The sequence below is a fragment of the Panthera uncia genome, chromosome B4 (genome assembly GCF_023721935.1).
Source record: "Panthera uncia isolate 11264 chromosome B4, Puncia_PCG_1.0, whole genome shotgun sequence".
In the NCBI taxonomy this organism is placed as follows: domain Eukaryota; kingdom Metazoa; phylum Chordata; class Mammalia; order Carnivora; family Felidae; genus Panthera; species Panthera uncia.
Window position 1 is genome coordinate 133,167,545 of NC_064809.1, and position 18,118 is coordinate 133,185,662.

At 49.9% G+C, this 18,118-nt stretch overlaps 1 protein-coding gene and 1 long non-coding RNA gene across 7 annotated transcripts in view; one reads left to right on the forward strand and one right to left on the reverse strand.

Moving 5' to 3' along the window:
• EFCAB6 (EF-hand calcium binding domain 6) overlaps positions 1–14,531 on the reverse strand; it is a 244,502-nt gene extending 229,971 nt beyond the window's left edge. For 3 of the 6 annotated variants that reach the window (XM_049626482.1, XM_049626481.1, XM_049626478.1), the window contains exons 1-3: positions 14,432–14,531; positions 12,827–13,018; positions 6,555–6,661 (exon numbers count right to left, since the gene is read on the reverse strand). In XM_049626482.1, coding sequence (XP_049482439.1) covers positions 6,555–6,600 — 46 coding nt within the window. In that variant the 5' untranslated portion in view covers positions 6,601–6,661; positions 12,827–13,018; positions 14,432–14,531. Of the gene's footprint in view, positions 1–6,554; positions 6,662–12,826; positions 13,019–14,144; positions 14,232–14,431 lie in introns of those variants that run through there. The other 3 variants (XM_049626479.1, XM_049626480.1, XM_049626483.1) reach the window with 3 other exon arrangements.
• On the forward strand, positions 14,166–15,938 carry LOC125919676 (uncharacterized). Its single transcript, XR_007456857.1, has 3 exons — positions 14,166–14,262; positions 14,472–14,621; positions 15,111–15,938. It is a non-coding gene; the product is annotated as an uncharacterized LOC125919676 (long non-coding RNA).
• Positions 15,939–18,118: the final 2,180 nt, after the last annotated feature.

The window sequence follows — 18,118 nt, forward strand, 5'->3', positions numbered from 1 at the left end:
CAGGAAACTATAGAAAGCTTATGAAAGAAATTGAAGAAGACGCAAAAAAACAGAAAAATATTCCATGCTCATGGATGGGAGGAACAAATATTATTAATATGTTAATACTACCCAAAGAAATCTACATATCCAATGCAATCTATATCAAAATAACACGAGCATTCTTTACAAAGCTAGAACAAACAATCCTAAAATTTGTATGGAACCAGAAGAGACCCTGAACAGCCAAAGCCATCCTGAAAAAGAAAACCAAAGATGGAGGCATCACAATTTCAGACTTCAACACCTGTCAGAATGGCTAAAACTAACAACTCAGGCAACAACAGATGTTGGCGAGGATGCAGAGAAAGAGGAACCCTTTTTCACTGCTGGTGGGAATGCAAACTGGTCCAGTCACTCTGGAAAATGGTATGGAGTTTCCTCACAAAATTCAAAATAGAACTCCCCATGACTCCGCAATTGTACATGACTAGGTCATTATCCAACGGATACAGGAGTGCTGATTCAAAGGGGGCATAAGCACCCCAACGTTTATAACAGCGCTGTCGACAAGAGCTGAAGTACGGAAAGAGCCCAAATGTCCATCAACCGATGAATGGATAGAAAAGATGAGATACACATACATATTTATATGTGCATATACCTATACATACAAGGGACTATCACTTGGCGATCAAAAAGAATGAAACCTGGCCATTTGCAACAACGTGGATGGAACTAGAGTGTACTATGCTAAGTGAAATAAGTCAGTCAGAGAAAGACAAATACATGGCTTCACTCATACGGGGAATTTAAGATACAAGACAGATGAACATAAGGGAAGGGAAGCAAAAATAATGCAAGAACAGAGAGGAAGACAAACCATAAGAGATTCTTAAATACACAGAACAAACTGAAGGTTGCTGGTGGGGTGTTGGGTAGGGGGAAAGGCTAAAGGGGTGAGGAGCATTAAGGAGGGCACCTGCTGGGATGAGCACTGGGCGTTATACGTAAGTGATGAATCACTACATTCTATTCCTGAAATTATTGGTACACTGTGTGTTAACTAACTTGGAATTAAATTTTTTAAAAAATTTTTAAAAAGAAGGAAAAAAATTCTAATTCAATTAGCATTTATTGGGGGCTTACTCTGAGCCAGGAAACGTGCTTAAGATTCATGAAAACCCACCACTGAACCCTCCTCATGCCCAACCACTGGCTGCACTTCCCATTTCATCAGTGGGGACGCCGACACTCAGGATAGGCCAGCAAGGTGTCCAGGACGACGCAGATGCTAAGCCCAGAGCGGGTCCGGGGGAGAGCTCATCCCAGGTACCAAGTTCGTACGGCTGTCTGTGGCCAAGGCCTTCCTGTTGTTTTTTACACAATTCCTAACAAGCTCCTTGCAGGAGGGGACAAATCTCTGGTTACCCGAGCTGTATGGCTGGTTAGGGAGCACTCACCGCACCCCCCCACCGCCCGCCCCGCCTCACCCTGCTCTGCACACACGTGAGGAGGACCTGCCATAATTGCATTCCTTGTTGTGGTTACTGCTGATGCAAATAACCGCTCGCTTTATTTTATCCATAAATTCCCTTCCTAATAACAATAAGGCATGCCAGGGCCTTGGCCTCGTGCCTTATTACACCACCTGAGGAGTGAGATAATCACCCAGAAATGTACTGCCTGTTGTGCATTTTATTACTTGAATACAAAGCGATTCAATTCAAGAAACACTTAGTTGAAGACAGCAGGAAAAAAAAAATAATAATCATATGAAAAGTAATTCTTCCTAATGCCACTGAGCACACCGCAGGGAATAATCCTCTTCCCGCAGGAGAATGGTCTGTGACCTGTTGGGTCTTCTCTGGTTCCAGTTTCTACCAATTGCAGGATCATAAAAGCCAGAGAGACGTCACTTACTAGACGGATATTCCAAAGAGCCAGACCCAGGTAGCTGTGACCATGGAGCCTGTCTGGTGTTCAACATGAACATTCGCAGTATCAGCATTTTCCAAGCAACTACCCCCTCGGCGATTCATTCTTGAGCAAATGCTGCAGGCCGCACGTGGGTGAGGGTGGAGGGACGGAAGGGGAAGTATGAACAGCCCAACCTCCAACTGCTCACCATCTAACTCAGGATTTTAGGAAAACGCGGCATTTTTTCAAGCACAGGAGCGGGCCTACCCACAGCAAGTGCAATAGCACTGAGGCGGCATGTAGAAACTTAGCAACTTCCTGTCCTCGAGTTGCTCAGGATGTGCACTGAATCACTCTTGCTCTGGGATTAGATTAAAGACCTTTCCCAAGAGATGCCACTGTCAGTTCACGTCAAGGTGGGGGGAAAGCTAGTTCATTTGTAGATTCCTTATGCAGAAATGCCATGGTTTTAAAAGGCTGTTGCATGGGCGCCGGGGTGGCCAGTCGGTTGAGCGCCCAACTCTTGATTTCAGCTCAGGTCATGATCTCGTGGTTCATGGGATCGAGCCCCACGTCGGGCTCTGCAGTGACAGCGCAGAACCTGCTTGAATTGTCTCTCTCCCTCTCTCTCTGCTCCTCCCCCGCTCATGCACATGCATGCCCTCTCTCTCTCTCAAAATAAATTAAAAAAAATTTTTTAAAGGCTGTTGAAGCAGACACACAGGCAGATAGGTAGCTTTAAACGAGTAGTTCTCAAAATGTGGCCCCTGAACCAACAATATCAGCATCACCTAGAACCTTTTCAGAGAGGCATTTTATCAGGCCCCACCCAGACCAACCGATCGGAAACTCGGGGGTTGGGGCTGACCCAGCCATGTGTGTGTTAACAAGCTGAAACCGTTGGGTCAGAAGACCCTGAAGCCGATTTATGAGTCTATAGTTTTTGAAGGGGGCTCCGTAAAGTTCCCTGCTTAATATCAGAATGAAGTAAAAGACCACAAACATTACACCGAGGCGATTCCATGTAGATCCGCCTAGCAATAACTGAGCACCTATTTTGCTGGCAGTCGGTGAATCCAGAGACAAAAGCCAAATTGACTCATGAGGCCAAGACTTGAACTCTCCTGAATTTAACGTTAGGCTTTTTGCCCACTTGAGCCGGGGCTGTGTGTGTGTGTGTGTGTGTGTGTGTGTGTGTGTATGCACTTGCATTCGTGCATGAGTGATTTGTGTGTCTTCTCATAGAAACGCACAGATGAGAAAATCTGTCAATACTCAAGAAGGGGTACCTTGGGGGCGCCTGGGTGGCGCAGTCGGTTAAGCGTCCGACTTCAGCCAGGTCACGATCTCGCCGTCCGTGAGTTCGAGCCCCGCGTCAGGCTCTGGGCTGATGGCTCGGAGCTTGGAGCCTGTTTCCGATTCTGTGTCTCCCTCTCTCTCTGCCCCTCCCCCGTTCATGCTCTGTCTCTCTCTGTCCCAAAAATAAATAAAAAACGTTGAAAAAAAAATTAAAAAAAAAAAAAAAAAAGAAGGGGTACCTTGCATTGCCCAAAGTGCCCCACAATTCTGCAACCTACTTTAAAAGAACATGTGGAAAATTAAAAGTGAGTCGTCTACATAATAATCTAATCGAGTATTAGGATTCCGGGGCTTGTGCTGCCTCCTCCAGCCTCACACCCCCCTCACTCTCGTAGACTCAGCTGGCAACCCCTTGTCTACTATTCTAAACACAGGGATTACAAGAATGCAAGCTGATTTACAAATATATTCCAAATGATAGGGTATCGTAAAAAACAATTTAGCCAGTCAACCGAATTCAATTTAGCAGAAAGAATCCGTGGTTATTAAGTGACCTGCCTCCAGGGCCTGTGGCTCCACATGTCTGAGCCACGGGCTTCCTCCACCAAGGGTCCCCCCTGCTCATGGTCTCCCCAGAACCCCATACAGGCTCTCACCTTCCTCCCAAATCTCATTTTTTTAATGCTTATTTTTGAGAGAGAGAGAGACAGAGCTCGAGATGGGAAGGGCCAGAGAGAGAGGGAGACACAGAATCTGAAACAGGCTCCAGGCTTTGAGCTGTTACCGCAGAGCCCGATGCGGGGCTCGAACTCACGGACCGTGAGATCATGACCTGAGCCCAAGTCGGATGCTTAACCAAATGAGCCACCCAGGCGCCCCTTCCCAAACCTCATTTTAACCAATACCTCCCCTTACAGCATGAATTCCAAGCCTACCCCCACCCACACTACAAGACACATCCACACAAACTCAGAAATCAAACTCAAAATATAACACAAACCTCTCAACGTTAACATGCTTTAATGCAGTAGCATAAATAACGATTATAAGTATGTCGAAACATAAAAACGTGTTTAGAACAATGTGAAGAGAAAAAGTACTATGAACACAATGATATAAAAACGTGTTTTCACAAGGGCGCCCGGGGGGGGGGGCTCAGCCGGTTGAGCGTCCGACTCTCATTTCCGCTCAGGCCACGATCTCATGGTTCATGGGATCCAGCCCCGCGTCGAACTCTGCACTGACAGTGCAGAGCCTGCTTGAGAGTCTCTCTTTCCTCTCTCTCTGCCCCTCCCCTGCACGCATGTGTGTGCTCTCTCTGTCTCCAAAATAAACAAATTAAAAAAAAATGAATGAAAAATGTGTTTTCATATGTGGATAGAGTCTATAAGATGTGACAAAAATAGCTATGTTGGCATGTGGGGGGGAGGGAGGGAATCAGTGATCTTTTTTATTTTAAATGTTCTTTAACAAATGTCTCGCAGCCTGTTAGAAAGAACATGCCTACCAGGGCCCCCCCAGGCAGCCCGTGACCTAGCTCCGGCCCCCTCCCTCGCCCCTCCTGGCCTCCCATGGCCTGGGGGTCCCTCTCCCCACCCAGCCAACTCCTGTCACCCGCAGATATGGGTGTGACTGTCACCTCCTGAGAGGGGTTTCCCTGATTACCCCATCGGCATCGTCCTCCACACCCTCTCATCAAAGCCCGTCCTTCCCCTGCGCCGCACTCACCGCGGCCGGGAGTCACGCTTGCATTTGAGAAATGACAACCTCCGTTATAGGCTCCATGAAATAAAACAGAACTTCTACACCACTGAACTCCCAGCCCCGGAGTACCCAACACATGACTGTGGTTCCAGAAGTGTTTCTCAAATTAATGAGTGAAGGATTTTCACAGCCCTGTCATTCAACGGCACTCTCCTCCCAACACATACTGACACGCACACACTTGCACACTCACACGCATGCACGCACACACACGCACCTCTTCCCACTTGTGGGTCCCGTTTAGGGTCGTCACCCTCTTTCCCACCACCCAACACAGCAGTTTCAGTATCACCCATGATTTCTCACTCTGGGCCCTTCCCTGAGCACTGGTGACCAGGGTCAAAAAGGTCTCAATTAACCCCCAAGACCCTTATGACTGTTCCGCGTCTCCCTTCCCTGCTAGGCTCTTAACTTCATGACAGCAGGGGCCACGTCCGATTCCGGTGTCCAAAAAACAACGCATGTTGAGTTTAACTGAACCGAGTGCTGTGGTTGTGTGGTAACTTTTATCAGCACGAATGCCTTGCTGCTCCCGAACACAGATCTAAAGAAAAAGCTTACACCATTTTGTTTGTAATGTGCTTTCTCGATCGCGAGCCCCAAAATCTCATTTCAGACGGTGGCTCAGAAATCCACTCTCACCTAATGACCGTTCTCAGACTCCCCAACACCTAACGCGACGACACAGCTACGGCAACAGGCCACAGCCAAGTTGTGTCAGAAGACCTGCCCGCTCGCTGGCTGTCAAACAGCTGTTCCCAGCTCAAAACCTGTTTCGCTGGCAGCCTTTTCGAATGCACGAGCTGGAAACTAGTACGCTCTCTCCTCCAGCTCCCGGGAGCAGAGAAGGAGCGGTTAACATATCTTATTTTTATAGTGCTGCCGGGCCCAAGCAAGTCCTCAGATGCTGGCAAAGGCCCGCCGCGCTGGTTTCCCGCTTGAGCTCTCGGCAAGGGAAAGTTTTGCTTCTGCCGCCACCTATGGGGGAAACCGAGCGCGTGGCCACCAGCAAACCTGCACCCACGGCCCCCGTGGCAAGGCAGGCTCCATGGTGCTCCATGGTTTTCCGATGGCCTCAGACTCGTCAAATATTTGTAGTCGTGTTGAGCACCAAATTAACGGCCTTCGGCTTTAAAACGCATAAGCTGAGGGGCGCCCGGTGGCTCGGTCGGTTGAGCATCCGACTTGGGCTCAGGTCACGATCTTGTGGTTTGTGAGTTCGAGCCCCGTGTCGGGCTCCGTTTTGACAGCTCAGAGCCCGGAGCCTGCTTCCGATTCTGCGTCTCCCTCTCTCTCTGCCCCTTGCCTGCTCATGCTCTGTCTCTGTCTCTCAAAAATAAATAAACATTAAAATTTTTTTTTTTAAATAAAATGAATAAGCTGATACTTGCTGATATGACAAATATGCGAGTCCCTAGACAATTTCGGCACAAAAGTCAGCATTTGGTATGTGTCTGCTGCATGAATGACTGGCCCCAACCAGACGGGACTGATACCGGTATCATTAACGGCCAGTAAAGCACCCTTCTCTCGAGGCCTTACGCCCGGCACGGTACTGTGAACTTGAGCCACACGCCCGAGCAGCGTCTCACCTGGCCTTGGTACCGCAGGACTTGGTGCTGTTGACCGTGGCAACATTCGTCTGGGGGCTATTTCGTCTCATTTCCTTCGAAATTAACTACTTCGGAAACTGTGGATTCTGAAAAATTCGAGAGCAAGGAGTTAGCGCAGATTGGCAGGCAGATTTTCTCGTTTAGCTTATCGAGCCACAAGAGTGGAGCCTGTGGGCCCGTAAAATCATCAGCTGATTTTGCAGGTTACTGGAGAATCGTGTCAAGAGCCTCAGGCAGGTCCTCTGCGTGAATTCATACTAAACTGTAGGCTTCCCGGGGGAGCTATGTCAGCCCTGTAGGCGCATCGCTAACCTGCCTGTGTCCAGATCACACACGCGCCCCACACGCACCACAATCACACACCCTCTAGTTTCCTCACAGCAGCCAGAATAAACATTTTAAAGTGCCGACATCCTCGTGTTTCCTCCTTGCTGGAAAAACTCCCAACTGCTTCCGGGGTGCTGGGGTGGCTCAGCTGGTCAAGCATTCGACTCTTGGTTTCGGATCAGCCCGTGACCTCACGGTTCATGGGCTCAAGCCCGGCATCGGGGTCTGCACTGACAGTACACAGCCTGCTTGGGATTCTCTCTCTCTGCCCTCCCCCGCTCATGCTCGCTCGCTCGCTCTCTCTCTCCCTCTCTTAAAATAAAACTTAAAGAAACAAAAACGACAGAGCTGCAACTGTCTCCTGTTGTCCTTAGGATTAAAACCAAAGCCCTCAATGGCGTCGCAAGGCCCCGTGGGACAGCCCTTGCCTGCTCCTCCATCGGTCTCCCTCTCCCCAGTTCCTCGAGCCTCAGCCACAGAAGCCTTTGGCCGTCTGTGTGATGTGGCCTATCCTGCATGGAAGCTCTGTTTTCAGAGCCATAGCCCCCCACCTAGACCACTCGCCCTTCGCACTAGGGTCTGCCTAATGCTCTCCTCCTCCTCCCAAAGATCAGTGGTTCTCAAACTCCAGTGACCGTCAGAACCGCTTGGAGGGCTTGTTAGGAACCGATCGCCGGGCGCCAGCTCCAGATCCTGATCCCAGATCTAGATCCTGGGGAGGGTGGGGCCGGAGAATTCACCTCACTGGAAAGTTCCCAGGGGCCGCTGCTGCCCAAGACCAAGGCCACAGATGCAGTCTTCCTTGGCACCCCCACACTAGGCCACACCCCCCTTACACACATGCACGACCTCTGTTGTCCTTCACAGCCCTTAGCCCGGTTTGTCATGAGTACTCAGTTAATGCTTGTCTCGTAGACTTTAAGTTCCAAAAAAAGCAAGGGCCGGGTTAATTTGTGTGATCGGTACAGCCTCAGGTCCCGGTCTAGGGACTAGCGGTCAGGGGTGTTCAGATTCACTGAGTGAACACATGAATTTGCTTCCACTCCTGAACCTTGGTAAGTTACGGCAGAAATCCCTGCCTTTGACTCTGGCCTCCAGCTCTCTTTCTGAGCTGCTGGCGAGGATGGTCAAGTTTACTTGCAAAACACTCTTCGGTCTTTTCCTTGCCCCATTCCATCCCTCCCTCACTGCTCCATTCATCCTCGCTCATCTGGGTTACAGAAATAGCCCCGCACATCACTTCCAGATCCCACCTTCTCCCTCCAACCCGTCTCCTCTGTTGCCAGGCTTTCTCTCTCTAGCGCACTGATATAGTTGTGTGGCTCTCTGGCTTAAAAATGTACAATGTGAAACTATACATGTGTTAGAATCTCATAGAACTACGTACCGAGAGAAAACACGTCAAACTAGCGAGACCCGAATACCAACCCATAGTTTAGTCACTAGTACAGTCCCAATGGCGTTATCCTGATTTTGATCACTGTACTACGACTACTTGGTAAGGTGTTATCACGGTGCGGCGGGTTAGGGGGGCACCGGGGTGCACAGAGGAACTCTCCGTACTGATTCTGTAACAGATTTGTGAGTCTAAAATTATGAAGTTTAAAAAAGAAAAAAAAAAAAAAACCTACACTACTTCTCCAGGGTTATCTGAGCTGAAACCAAACTCCTAACTGTGGGGACAGGATCATTCCCATCATTAATAAGCTGGCCCCCCGTGACCAGCAGATCCCAGCGCTGCACGCGGGCGGCATCATCAGGCAGCACTCGGAACGCGCCGTGTCGTTCCTCACCTCTGAGTTCTGGTTCATGCTTTTGCTAGGATTTCCTTCCACCTCTCCTGCCTGCACGCTGCGATTCATCTTTCAAGATTGAGGGTGCAGCCCCTCCTTCGTGAGGCCTTCCTTCCTGTCTTCCTTAAACAAAACTACTCGTGCTTTTACGGAGAATCTGGTCTCACAGTTTTGTTTTACCAATTGTTTTATTTACTCAAGGACAGGGGCGCTGGGTGGCTCAGTCAGTTAAGTGTCAGACTCTTGACTTCGGCTCAGGTCATGGTCTCACGGTTCACGGACTTGAGCCCCGCGTCGGGCTCGGCACTGGCAGCATAGAGACTACTTAGGATTCTCTCTCTCCCTCTCTCTCTCTCTCTGCCTCTCCCTCACTCGTGATCTCTGTCTCTCTCTCAAAATACATAAATAAACTTGAAATAAACATAAAGAAAAGGACACAAAGGTCAAAGGCACCATAATTCCATTCCTTTGCTGTGGGGCCAGATGGGACCAAAACTATAAAGTATTATCGCCTCCCGGGCCATCACTCTAGCCCTAACTCTATGTTCACTCTAATCCTCTGCTTCAGGGATCTTCTGTTGGCTGCTTACCTGTGGCCCCTGCCGGCTAGTGAGCCTCCCCAGTGGCGGGATTGGCCAACCTCCCGGCTTGACACCCAGACGCCTACCACGCAGCCTGGTACACGGTGAGCTTCGTTCGCGATGGACCGCGGTGGACGCCTAGTGCCGCGAGGGCAAGAAAGCTAAGCTAATTTGACCCTTGATTCTGAAAGCTGAACAGGGCCCTCCCTGAGTCTGAGCACGGCGCTCTGATGAGGCCTGTGTAGGTCGCCTCTGGCTCCACGCCACCCTCAGCTTGGGCTCTCAACAGAGAGCTCTGAGGCATTAATGAATGACTTCAGGACTCGGTGAGGTGGAGATTAACATGCATTGCGAGACCAATGCGCCCACACAAGCACCAAGTGACGGGCCATCGAATACACTCCTGACCGCTGGCACACACAACCAGAGGGCGGTTTCACTGATGCGTGTGTTTATTTGCCAGACAAGTATTAATGTCCAGTTTTTAACAGATGCTATTTATATCTGAATCATAACAAAAGTGCCATCCATCTGCCTTGGCACCCGAAGAAAACATAATTCAACACAAGAGTAAGAAATGTGCACAGCCAAACAGAAATGGCATCAGAGGCAAAAACTGTTGGAACCGGTACCATGGGGAGGAGAGGCGGCGGGAGGAGGAGATTGTCACTTGGAAAAAGTTGCAAGCAACACAAAAGATTTTGGCAGTTAAATCCGAATACTTGAGAAAAATCTTCTTGTCTAATCTGATTATCATATGGATGGTTTATTATATTTTGGAACACATACCCTAGAAAGTTCCCTTTTTAGCCTTCCACACACTCAGTTATTTACTGAGCGTCTATACTTTTGGGCAATGGGAAAAACAAAGAGTTTAGAGTCGAGAGCACTTAGGGTCAAGGTCGTTCCACGATCCACCGTCCAATTTGCAAGTTAATTAACCTCCTCCTGACCCGGTTTCCTCCTCTGAAAAATGGAAGTCACACATCTCTTGAAAGGAAATATTCTTTTTGCTCCAAAGTTTTTAATGTTTCTTTATTTTTGAGAGAGGGGGAGAACGAGCAGGGGAGGGGCAGAGGATTTGAAGCAGGCTCTAGGCTCTGAGCTGTCAGCACAGAGTCCGACGCGGGGCTCGAACCCACGAACTGCGAGATCATGACCTGAGCTAAAGTAGGACACTTAACTGCCTGAGCCACCCAGGTGCCCCTTTAAAGCAGGTATTCTTAACCTAGGATCTAGGGAAGCGGTCCACCTGTGTGCTTTGGTAGCTCTTCAAACCCTCAGAGATTAAACGTGAAAGTGTTATGAGATGATTTTTCTAGGGGATATGTTACTCTCACCAGCTTCTTAAAAGGCAGGTGAACCAACAATGCTCAAATGTCGCCGCTCTACGAGCTGTGGAGGCGTCACGGAAAACGTATCTAAAGCACCTGACACACAGTAGGTTGTGTTCCCTATTTGGCAGCTGCTATTATTTTTAGGTCTTGGAAACATACAGCAATCTGAATCAGAGACAGCACAGGGCAGAAGACGTAGACAGTTACAGCGTAAGGTGCTGAGTGTCTTCTCGGGGTTTTATAAAACCACGAAAGGAGGGTAAACCGAAGTCAGTCCAGAAAAAAAACCCAGTAGTAGACAGTGACAGGGTGGAGGCACCAAAGGTTTCAGGGTGGTGACATGACCATCACCGTGGGGTCCTCGATGCCTAGACAGGCCCTGGCATACGGCAGGGGCTCAATGAATAACTGTTAAGAGCAAACAAAGACTGGAACCACCCCAGGGGACAGGACAGCAGCGTTTACAAAGTCCCGGAGGGGGGGAGGGCGGGGGGACATTCAGAAGGTGTTACTGGAAACTGTTACCGTTCAGAGTACTTTCATTCCAAATATTCCTTCACATGTGAGAGTCCCTACTCTCTCCCTAGCTGGTTAGGACCCCGGGCCTGCACCTGAACCATCCGGTCGCAATCGAGCCCCGCCCAGGTTTTACGACGAAGACCTACATGTTAGAAAAGCTTTAGTTTTCCAGAGGAATGAAAATGTTTTCTTTGGCCAAAATGAATTCAACTTCTCTTTTTTTTTTAATTCTCTTTTTTCTTGAGTCGACGAGAAGTTCACGACTAAATCCGCAGCCCAACTATATTAACCAGTACGGACAATCGGAGTATTTTCTCTCCTCCAGATGTTACTTTACTATTCTATTTGTATTCTTCATGATCCTGACTCACGTGTTTTTAGTTTACCGTATCACATGTATTCTTACAAATCATCTCAAAGCCTTAGGGGATTTACGGAGTATATAAATATTTGAGGGCTAGAGCACTGGTCAGGAACACACAGGTCCTACTGTCAGGCAATCCTGGAGTAGAAGGCACACTCCACCATTTATGTGCTTGGAAGGCCCTTAACTTCTCTGAGTTCCTATTGCTTTATCCATAAAATGGGAAAAGTTAACCGTGCCCTTTTGTAAGCAGGGGGTAAGAACTAAATTTAAAAATGGGTGTGAGGCCCCCAGGCTGTGCCTGGAACACAGTAAGTGCTCAATAAGTATTAGCCAGGAGTACCAGCACTTTAGGGCCAGTAGTAGGAGAAGTCAGGAAAGTGCAGGGACGCCTGGGTGGCTCAGTTGGCGAAGCATCTGACTCTTGATTTCGTTTCAGGTCAAGATCTCACGGTTCCTGGGATGGAGCCCCGCATCAGGCTCTGCGCTGACAGCATGGAACCTGCTTGAGATTCTATCTCTCTGCCCCCTCCCTACTCTCAAAAATAAATAAACTTTAAAAAAAAAGAAAGAGGAAGGCGTAAAACTGCTAATAAGTGGAGAGAGAAAAAATAGTAACAGTAGCACCCGCAACAAAGCAAACAAAAAAAGAGAGCAGTAAAAGGTCAAAACCAAGAGAAAAAAAAGAAAAAAGGTGGAAAAAGAAGCTCTTTAGACCTGAGAAAATAACATATTTATATGTTGTCTCTAATGCCAGACTTTGCTCAAACAGATCCCTTTTCTTTACAGCTCCTCTTCCCAACGACATGCATATCCTGGATAGTATCTTGTTGAAGGTGAATTAATACTGAAAAATTATATGGGCGCCTGGGTGGCTCGGTCGGTTGAGCGCCCAACTTCAGCTCAGGTCACGATCTCGCAGTTCGTGAGTTCGAGCCCCGCGTCGGGCTCTGTGCTGACAGCTCAGAACCTGGAGCCTGCCTCGCATTCTGAGTCTCCCTCTCTCTCTCTCTGCCCCTCCCCTGCTCAATGCTCCCTCTCGCTATGTCTCAAAAATAAATACAAACATTAAAAAACATTTTTTTTTAAAAAAGGAAAAATTACAAGAATCCCACCTCTATGAGCCTACATTTAAATATACTTCACAGAAAGGCCGGCTCGCTCCTGGTATTTAAAGGAAGAAAGCAGCCAACCAACCGTTAGTTTGCCTCACGTTTTCCCATGCACGTTATGCAGCTGACTTTACGGTCCTGGCAGGCGACGGGCGTCCAGGAGGACCTCCGGTGACCCCCCGCGACCACCGACCTTAAACGTTCGCTCTCATACACACCTGGAGGGAAGCTTTCTTAAAGCAATTGTCTTGTCAACAGCCAGGGGCCTCCCAGTGGCCTCCCGCGCTGGGTGGGCACCCGACCTCGAAACATCTTCCTGCAGCTGGTTCTGTCTCCGCGTGCCCGTCGGCTTGTCGGGGTCACAGCGTGGGCGCTGTGGACATCTCTGCGCTCGGGGAAGCGGTGGGTGGCTGGAAAAGGGCGGGGGAGGGGGAGCAAATTTAAAGTCTCGAGTGAGCATTTCTTGGCCAATTTCTGCAAGCACCAAAAGGAGAGGAAAGGGAGAGCACGGCGAAAATAACACCCTTGCCCTCAAGGGGATTGCAGTGAGCTTGAGCGGGAGGCAAATATGCTCGCAGATAACCCACGGGCTCATGCCTGATTCACTTTCGAACCCTGCACCCCCGTCCCCCAACTTAGCCAAGTAAACGTTTGTTGAATGGACGACGACGGATGAAAGAAAGCGATGAAGGGACGGCGGTGTGTGAAAGTGGAGTTTACCTACAGCATTTCTGAAAGCCCACCCATTTAGGGGCACACAGGACTCGAGAAACATTATTAAATTTTTAAATTACTCTTTTTTTTAACGTTTATTTATTTTTGAGACAGAGAGAGAGACAGAGCATGAACAGGGGAGGGTCAGAGAGAGAGGGAGACACAGAATCTGAAACAGGCTCCAGGCTCTGAGCTGTCAGCACAGAGCCCGACGCGGGGCTCCAACTCACGGAACGCGAGATCGTGACCTGAGCCGAAGTCGGCGCTTAACCGACTGAGCCACCCAGGTGCCCCTTAAATTACTCTTTTGAAAGACAAGTAAGAGTCCTCTTAACGGGCAAGGCATTCTGCGAGGCAAAGACTTTTAGGAGGGAAGGAAACGGGAGACGGAGAAGGAAAGGATCGGGGCGCCCCAGACGGTGACCTTAAACGTGCTCTTTGCAACAGGACGTTTCACAAAGTGCTTTCCGGACAAAATTCCTGAGGGAGGCAGGGATAACTGTGGGCGGTGTAAGGGGGAAAAAAGAATGTTCTAGAAAGAGTTGGGTTTTTTTTGTTTGTTTGTTTGTTTGTTTTTTAACATGAGGCAAGTGCTGGGTTTGAGTTCGGGCTCCGCGACTTCCTAGTTGTGCGAAGTCTGGACAATCCCCTTCGCGGCACAGGGTCCAAGTCGCCCTCTACAGGGGGCAGGCAATGACACTCAAGAGCGCTGTGCGGACAAATGACATAGGGACACGAAACATTCTGTAAGCCGGAGTGACCGAAGGCCACACACTTCCCGTGTGACCCACACACATCCGGGGTGGGGGAAGATGTCACTACCTTCCGCGTGGTGGTCCGTCTTCCCCAAATATGACGTCAGCCCACGGGGAGAGGACCGCGCTAGTCACCGCAGTAGCGCCAGGGCCGGCGACGGCGGCTGACACACGTGCCGAACGGGGTAAGCGAGTCACCAGCCCAAGGTCACATTTGCGGGAGGGAGGCTAGGCGTCTCCGAGGCGGGCAGCAGCCGTCTCAGGGCTGTGGGACCCTCGGAGCCGCCCGCCCCGGCCCTCCTCTCGCCCTCCGCTCGCGCGCGGGGTCCGGACGCCGTGGCCGCGCCGCCTTACCCGAGCCCCCTTCTCGATTCTCCGCCTCGCGGGGCCACAGCAGGGCGCGGGGACCCCAGGCCGCTCGGCCACAGAAGCCCAGCCCACTCGCCGGCTCTAGGACGCTGTTGCCCGAGCAACGGCGACACTCGTTGATTGGAATATGAGTCTGCGCACCCGACAAGGAGAGCAGCTCCGATTGGCTAAACCGGTAAGTGGAGGGGCGTCACCAGATCTGCCCGGTGCTCCGCCCCCGCGGGAGGAACTTCCGCCGGAAGCCTGAGGCTTCTGGGCGCGGGAACCCGCGGAGCGCCGGGGCGAGGGTTTCTGCGTCAGGGGAGAGGGTTTCTGCGACGTGGCCTTCGCGCGAGCTGGCGATCGGACTGGTCCCTCGGAACCGCTTCGAAGCGCGTGGCCGGAGAGAAGCCCGGCCCCACACGAGAGGCAGACTCCCGTGCCTGGAAGAGCGCAGCGTGGCCGCGCGGGGCCTGGGTCACGACGGAGGGAGGAGCGTCGGTGCGCGGCCCCAAGCACGTGCTGCGGCCTTGCCCAAAGGCAGTGCGCATGCGTGGTTGCGCCCTGCGGGCCCCCAGGAGCCCGAGAGCCGCGAGGAGGCGGGACCAGCTTGCCCCTCCCTCCGCATTCTCCGCCCCGGGGCCGCGTCACCTGCACGGTCCCCCTGATTATTTCCGGTTTGCAGATACGAAGCCGAGGCTCAGAGCGGGGTCTTCTGTCCCGGGACACGCAGCTGGTCTATGGCAGAACCGGAGTTAGAACCAAGGCAGGCCAGGCCCTGCTCTCCGTTGTCGGGGAGAAGGGACCAGAGGGGCAGCCTTGCTGAGGAGCCCCCTGCACCCATTTCTGGCGGCGGCGGCGAAGCGATCGTCTGCTGTCACGCTGGGCAACCTGACTGCACATCGCGGGGAAGCTGGTCTTCCTTCTCACCGAGGGGCACTGCCATCTTCTCTCACTCAGACCTCCCGCACCCTCCCTCCCCATCCCCGGCACCTGGCCTCACCTCCAGTCCCCTCGACTCCAAACGACTGGAGCACACTGTAGTCTCGCAGCCTCTTAGACGCCCATCTCTTCTGCTCTTCTTCCAAAGAGAGGCTGCTCTTCCTCCAGCCTCTCGACGTATGTCCTCAATCCCACCCACCCCCACCCCCACCCCCCAATGGCCTTCTCAGAGACTTCATTGCTTAGGTCAGCCAGTGCTCAAGAATGTGCCCTGGGAACCGCTGGTGGTCCTGAGACCCTTTCAGGGAGTCCATAATCGTCCAAACTGTTCCCATAGTAATACGAAGATGGGACTCGCCTTTTCACTCTTACTTTCTCTTGAGGGGTGCAGTAGGGTTTTCTAGAAGCTACACGATGTGTGACACTGCAACAGATTGAATGCAGACGGAGATGGGAGATTCCAGCTGTCTTCTCTTAAGTCAGACATTAAAGAGATTTGCAAAAATATAAAACTGCCTCTCTTTTCACACACTTTGTTTTGGAAAGCATAATAATTTTTCATTAAAAAAAGTTCATACGTAATGGGTTTCTTGCTGTTTTAAATGAATTGGTAAACAAAATTCAAAATTTGTATCTGTTTTGTTTCTGATGTGGTAAATATTGATAGAACTCACAAAAACCAAAGCACTTTGGGGTCTTCAAGTCTTTTAAGAGCGTAAATAGATCTGAGGCCAAGAGGTTTGGTCCTGAGAGCAAAAGGGCTTAGGTCATTGCCTCTCCCATAAAGGCCAGCCGTCTCATTCCTCCTCCCTCCCTTCCTCCCTCCCCCCCCCCCACCTCCTTCCCTCATAAAATATGCTCTAGTATCTGACATCTTAAAAAAAAAAAATTATCTTCTAGCTTCTACCCCAACTCTCTGCAGAGTTATCTGTCCACATGGGTCTCTCAGTTACTATTCACTCTCGATCAGTTTTCCCAGAGGCATAGCTCCATGACTCCCCGGTACCTGGTCAATTTTCATGAATATTTCATCTGTCCCCGACTTTGCCTCCCTCCACCTCTCAGGAGCATTCAGCCCAGTGGATCACCTTTCTACCTGAAACACTTACTGTTCCTCTGAAGCCATACAACCCTAGTTTCGTCCTAAACCACCAACTACTCAGTTCTCAGGCCCCACTCGTGATTTTTCCCCCTCTGGCTCTGACCTAGGTGGTGCTCTCACACTTATCCCCAGCTGCGACCCCTCCACTGGTATGAATCAGAGACTCCTCTGACTTCAGCCGTCCACACAGCCCTTGGTCCTCTGACCTCCCTGACTCTGGCCAACGTCAGTAAATGGCACCACTCAAAGCAGGAAACCTTGTCTTCCCTCAGCAAGATCATTGCCTCACCCCCACCCCCACCCCACCCCGCCACATCTAGTCCTTCAGCAAAGTCTTCTTGGTTCCATTGCCAGAATATGTACACTGTGATCTCACTCATCCATTGTCACAGCCTCACCAGCACGACCCCGCCTAATGAGGACAAAATGTAGACAGAGCCTTTCCTGTGGTTCCCAAGGGAAAGGCAAGGCAGGGTCAGCAAGCTTAACATTGGCTACTTGGAGTAATTTTGGCAAGATCTTTACTATCTGTAGAAATTGGCTAACCTTGGGAGGGACAGTCACTCCAGTGTGAGCAAGGCCCCGAGATGGCAAAGCATCAGGAAACAGAAAAATTTTTTAAATGGAAAAAAAAAAACAAAAACATGTCTAACCATTCATCTGTTGATGGGCACTATCAACTTGTTTCTTTTGGCTACAATCAATAATGCTGCTATGAACATTGGCATACGAGTCTCTGAGTCCGTCTTTTCAATTTTTAGGGGTGTATTTCTCGGAGTGGAATTACCGGGTTACGTGGCAATTCTCAGTTTAACTTTTACAGGAATCACGAAATTTTTTCCACAATGGCTACAGCATTTTACATTCCCATCAGCACGAGGATTACGGTTTCTCCACATCCTCACCGACATTTGTCATTTTCTGATTTGGGGGTTTGGTTTTATTACGATGACAGCCATCCTTAATAGCCTGAGGCAGTATCTCGCTGTGCTTTTGACTTGCATTTCCCTAACGACCAGTGATGTTGACCATCTTTTCACATGCTCATTGGCCATTTGTAGGTCTTTTTTGTAGAAATATTTATTCAAGTCCTTTACCTATTCTTAATGAGGTTGTCTTTTCATTGAGTTCTGGGAGTTACGTGTTCGGGATATTAAACCCTTATCAGCTGTGTCATTTGCAAACATTTTCTCCCATTCTGTGGGTTTTCTTTTCATTCTCTCGATAGGGTCTTTTCACGCACAGAAGTCTGTAACTGTGCTGAAGTGTATTGATTTTTTGAATTCCCTTTCTCATTGTGTATTTTTCATATATAGGAAGATCGTTGCCGCTCTGTATGCTGACTTTATGGCCAGTGACTCTCCTGGATCAGTTCCAGTTAATACTAAGCATCTTTGGTATTTTTAACTTGCACAATCTTGTGTGTGTGACCTGCAAATGAGTTTTATTTTTTCTTCTCTCACCCTTGTATTTTAGATTTCTTTTTTCTTTTATTTTTTTAATGTTTTATTTATTTTTGAGACAGAGAGACAGAGCACGAGCAGAGAAGGGGCAGAGAGAGAGGGAGACACAGAATCGGGAGCAGGCTCTAGGCTCTGAGCTGTCAGCGCAGAGCCCGACGCAGAGCTCGAACTCACAAACCGCGAGAT